The 5270-nt window shown below is 43.4% G+C and overlaps 1 protein-coding gene across 1 annotated transcript; it reads right to left on the reverse strand.

Annotated features, from left to right (window-relative positions):
* Nucleotides 1-467: 467 nt before the first annotated feature.
* Nucleotides 468-3597, reverse strand: LOC124702270 (elongation factor 1-alpha-like). The gene is made up of 3 exons (XM_047234395.1): nt 3533-3597; nt 2294-2776; nt 468-1585 (listed from the first exon to the last, which is right to left on the reverse strand). The coding sequence occupies exons 2-3, from the start codon at nt 2753-2755 to the stop codon at nt 704-706; spliced, it is 1344 nt and encodes a 447-aa protein (XP_047090351.1). The 5' UTR covers nt 2756-2776; nt 3533-3597; the 3' UTR covers nt 468-703.
* Nucleotides 3598-5270: the final 1673 nt, after the last annotated feature.

Here is a 5270-nt window from a genome sequence, read left to right on the forward strand (position 1 = left end):
CCATTTTCTGATCCAAGATCTGGGCACAACATACTTACTAATAGATGAAGATGAATGCGTGTCTTTTTATTCTTCCAGGATGATTTCAGCACAAAAGAACATTACTAATCTATTATGGCCAGCCTAAATTATGGTTAAAATTCATTTTTCTTCAGTGTGTGGGAGTGGGTGAAATTGTTCATTTCTAGACACGGAAGTTTATGTTATTGTACATAAAGATAACTGCTAGATCAATTGCATAGAAAGCACCATCTCCCACCTCAACAAAATTGTGTTACAATTAATTAAGTCTACTACATGTTGTGGAGCCTGTGATTGAATCGGTGTAATAACAAAGCAATTAATAGTTCTCAACACGAAATGACAATTACAAACGCAGCAGGCAAAATGGTAGTAGTAAATTAAGACAGATCAAACAAAGGATTTCATGTAGATGATGAGAAACAGCATGGCCAAAGATATCTCACTACCTAACTTGCATATATTTGCCATAACGGCAATCAACAGAAGTCTCAGAAGCATCACGGTTTTGCCTAAAGCCGAAATAAATAAAGTACTTAAAACGACACATCACGGGCAAATATCATACAGCGCAAACAGTAAGAAAACTGCAGACACTGCAAGATGACGATGTCCTCTTAACAAAACTCAGACACTAAAATAGTAGGGGTATCGCAAAACCAGACATGGATCGGTAAACACCTCACTTCTTCTTGGCAGCAGCCTTGGTCACCTTGGCACCAGTTGGGTCCTTCTTCTCCACACCCTTGATGACACCAACAGCAACTGTTTGTCTCATGTCACGCACAGCAAAGCGACCAAGAGGAGGGTAAGTGGCGAAGGTCTCAACAACCATAGGCTTGGTGGGAATCATCTTCACAATACCAGCATCACCGTTCTTCAGGAACTTGGGCTCCTTCTCAATTTCCTTACCAGATCGTCTGTCAATCTTGGTGATCAGCTCAGCGAACTTGACAGCAATGTGCGAGGTGTGGCAGTCCAGCACTGGGGCGTAGCCATTGCCAATCTGACCAGGGTGGTTCATGATGATGACCTGGGAGGTGAAGCTGGCTGCCTCTTTGGCAGGGTCATCCTTGGAGTTGGATGCCACAAACCCACGCTTGAGATCCTTCACAGCAACATTCTTGACGTTGAAGCCAACATTGTCACCAGGGAGCGCCTCCAGGAGAGACTCATGGTGCATCTCAACAGACTTAACCTCAGTGGTCAGACCAGTGGGACCAAAGGTGACCACCATGCCTGGCTTGATGGTACCAGTCTCAACACGACCAACAGGCACAGTTCCAATGCCACCAATCTTGTAAACGTCCTGAAGGGGAAGACGCAGGGGCTTGTCCGAGGGCCTCTTCGGCTCGTTGATCTGGTCAAGAGCCTCAAGCAAGGTTGGGCCCTTGTACCAGTCAAGGTTGGTGGACCTCTCAATCATGTTGTCACCCTCAAAACCAGAGATGGGAACAAATGGGACCTTCTCAGGGTTGTAGCCGACCTTCTTCAAGTATGATGAGACTTCCTTCACAATTTCCTCATAACGGCTTTTTGAGTACTTGGGAGTGGTGGCATCCATCTACAAAGAGCAATAGGACGATGGCATTTGTTATATAAAACTTTCAGCTCGTACCAATAGATAACAGCAGGAGACATGCTTATCATATAAAGACACGGAAAAGTATGTAATGAAATTGCAGTAACAGACGTTTGATGATAACATAAAAGCAACAGAAAGTTCCAAAGAAGAACAGAATGGATGGTAGTACAATAAAACGGACGGAAATACCAATATCCGGGATATGTTAATACAGAATCTTACATGACTAAGGATAGCATTAGACCATTACTTTCATAACATGTGAACTAATTTCGAAATAAAGCACTGGATGCAGAAAGTGAAATGTTAACTAAAATCAGGCATTCAGATCATGCAGCAAAAGTAAATCAAAGCGAGGATTAGTTCCACCATGTGCTGTAACATGTCTTTCCATGAACAAATGGAGTTCAGATAAGCTATAAGAGCAGCAGAATAATCAAACTAGCTGCACAAGAAACTGCAATGATGGTGGTATCCAGCATATACTAATATAAGAACGTACATGACTAATGATAGCAGGTGGTATAACCACAAGCAGAAATTTAAGTAAACAATTAGACCATCACATTTAAGAACATGTGTGCACTAGTTTGAAATCAAGCAACGGATGCAGAAAAAGTAATTGTGAAATAAGCATTCACATCATGCAGCAAGCTTAAATCAAGATTAAGTTTTGAGAAGTAATACCTTGTTGCAGCAGCAGATCATCTGCTTCACACCAAGGGTGAAAGCAAGGAGAGCGTGCTCACGGGTCTGGCCATCCTTGGAGATACCAGCCTCAAAACCACCAGTGGTGGAGTCAATGATGAGAACAGCGCAGTCAGCCTGGGAGGTACCAGTGATCATGTTCTTGATGAAGTCACGGTGACCAGGGGCATCGATGACCGTGCAGTAGTACTTGGTTGTCTCGAACTTCCAGAGAGCGATATCGATGGTGATACCTCTCTCACGCTCAGCCTTGAGCTTGTCAAGCACCCACGCGTACTTGAAAGACCTCTTGTTCATCTCAGCGGCTTCCTTCTCAAACCTCTCGATGACACGCTTGTCAATTCCTCCAAGCTTGTAGATCAGGTGGCCAGTGGTGGTCGACTTTCCAGAGTCGACATGGCCAATGACCACAATGTTGATGTGGACCTTCTCCTTACCCATGGCTGAGTGTCAGCCAACAAACTGCGACACACAAACGAAAAAGGATTAAACACAGAGATAATCATTATGTGAACAAGGTACATTAGTTGATAGATCAATTATCACAATTGAGATACAAAATGACCATACAAAGGTCTGATCAGATACTTAAGAACTCGAGCCTATCAGAAATAAGGACTAGCTAAATTTAGGCATTACACAAAGAAGGGAACAAAATATATAGCACTAGAACTACACGACAAGAGTTATATCAACGCGACTAGAGATAGCAGGAGAAAAATTCTAGATTAGATCACAACATGCTAACAGTCCAACTGTCCAAGTTAAGGATGTCAATTCCAGGACGCACGATATTAAGCTACACATCAGTATACCGATAAAATAAACCACACACGGAGATTATTGGGTAATATTTCACGATTGCAGCTGCTCTTAACAAAATATCAAATTACACCTAGAAATTCTACAGATCAAGGCGATAAATCAACCAAGCACGGAGATTATTAGGTAATATTCCACGGTTGCAGCGGCTCTAACAAAATATTAAATTATACCCTCCTAAAAAATCTACAGATCAAGGCGATCGTACGAGTGGAAAGTCAGACAGAGTACACAGACGATGAGACGAAAAAGCGTTGCATCGGAGCGCAAAAGCACCTAAAACTCGATCCACTGGCAGATTAGGGCTTCTAGACAGAGACATGACCTAAAGCTTCTATCCAACCATGAACAACGCAGCTAAAGAGAAGTAGCTTGATCGGAATTCGGAACACTGACCTCGAAGGATGGAGTTGGAACCGAGATGAGGCGGCGGCGGAAGGCGTCTGTGATGGAAAGAACTGGGGGTGGGGCTAGGACGATCTGAATGGCTCCCCTCTTTATATCGGGGACCACGGGTGCTAGGGTTCCTTCCTGGCCGTCTGATCTAAGGATGGTGGCTGTCGCTGAGGCAAATCTGGTCCGTAGGATTTTGAGCATACGACTATTATATGTTTGAGAAAGGATGTCGGTTTGGACATTTCGCGACCCGCAAGTTCCGCAATCGTGTTACCGCCTTTTGTCCTGCCTCGAAGTGGATTAGTTCCTGTTTAAAATATTAGAAACCTCCTGACCGTGTGAGAGTGGGGTAATTAGTTATTGAGATGCCTAATTATTATGGCGTTGTCATGATATGAGGTACTCTATTCGTCTCACAAAAAATGTCTCGACTACTACCTCCGTCCCGGTTTATATATCCTGCACGTATTCCTAGATTGCCAACTTAACTAACATAATACAAGTACTACAACATATATATCATTAGAAAGTTCAGATGTTGTACTTTTCAATGTTATAATTTTTATAGCGTAAAACTTATATTATATTGATCAAATTGACGACCTTGGGATACGTGTAGGCCTTGTAAACAGGGACGGAGTAGATACATCCAAATTTTAACAAAGTTGAGATACTTTTAGTGGAATGAAGGGAGTAGTTCTCGGTTTAGTTCGAGTGATGGTCGCGCCAATGGTCAACTTGAAGAAAATCCATCCAGCATCCCATTGGGGTAATGCTAGGACAACAATAGCACTCTGAAAATCAATGACAACCGAATCAATGCAACACCGAGCCTCCCCATGCAACATATTTTAGTATGCTTGCAATACTTTTCATATGATCCGCATATTGTGTACAAAATGATACTTCCTCCAACCAACGAATAAGGCTTATAAATTTAGTTTAAAAGTTAACATCCTCTAACTTTGAATAATTTCATAGACAAAAACATTAACATTTACAATAGGAAATCAATATTGGTAGATTTTCCATATAATATATTTTTATAATCTATTTAGGTAAGAATCACTTATAGGCACAAGACCACGTGAGACCCCTCAAAAAGGTTGAAAAGATTGAATACGGTGCTCTACACCTCATGGTGGTGAAGCCGTAGGTGTGCGTTGTTTTAGTAGTTTTGTAGAGGATTGGAGAGAACTCTCTGAAATTTCAATGCCAAAATTCACTTGTCCATGCCAGAATCTCCGGGGTGTCAGGCCAGAATCTCCTGTTGTGGCATTCCCGCATGTGTTGTATGAAGTCTCTAGACATACCAGAATCTTCAGCGCACCCGACCGGAATCTTCGGACCTTCTGGCCGAAGTCTCTGATCCCTCGGGTCAGAATCTCCGGCCTAGAGGTTTCCAGCCCCGTACCCGCCCGAGATGCGTCTCGCACTGATGTCGGTCCGGAACCTAGCTGGAATCTCCGTTCTGTCGGTCTGGAATCTCTGGCCTGGACTTGGACGGGCTAGGCTGCGCACAACACTGATGCCAGGCTGGGAGCTAGCTGGAGATTCGGCCGGAACCTCCGGGTGAGGCTGGAATCTCCAGATCAGCATATGTTTAAATGTCCATCCCTTCAGGCTAGAATCACCGGACTCCCGAGCCAGAATCTCCTGACTAAGCCCCCTTTGTTTGGGCTTTGGATTCTGAGATTCTGCTGTCAATCCTGATTCCTGATAATCAGCTGTGATTCTT

The sequence above is a fragment of the Lolium rigidum genome, chromosome 3, assembly GCF_022539505.1.
Source record: "Lolium rigidum isolate FL_2022 chromosome 3, APGP_CSIRO_Lrig_0.1, whole genome shotgun sequence".
NCBI lineage: Eukaryota > Viridiplantae > Streptophyta > Magnoliopsida > Poales > Poaceae > Lolium > Lolium rigidum.

Coding starts and splice junctions, on each gene's coding strand:
- LOC124702270 (XM_047234395.1), bottom strand. CDS start 2,755: ATGGGTAAGGAGAAGGTCCACATCAACATTGTGGTCATTGGCCATGTC. Junction 1,586..2,293: donor TGATCTGCTGCTGCAACAAG/GTATTACTTCTC, acceptor TGCTCTTTGTAG/ATGGATGCCACCACTCCCAA.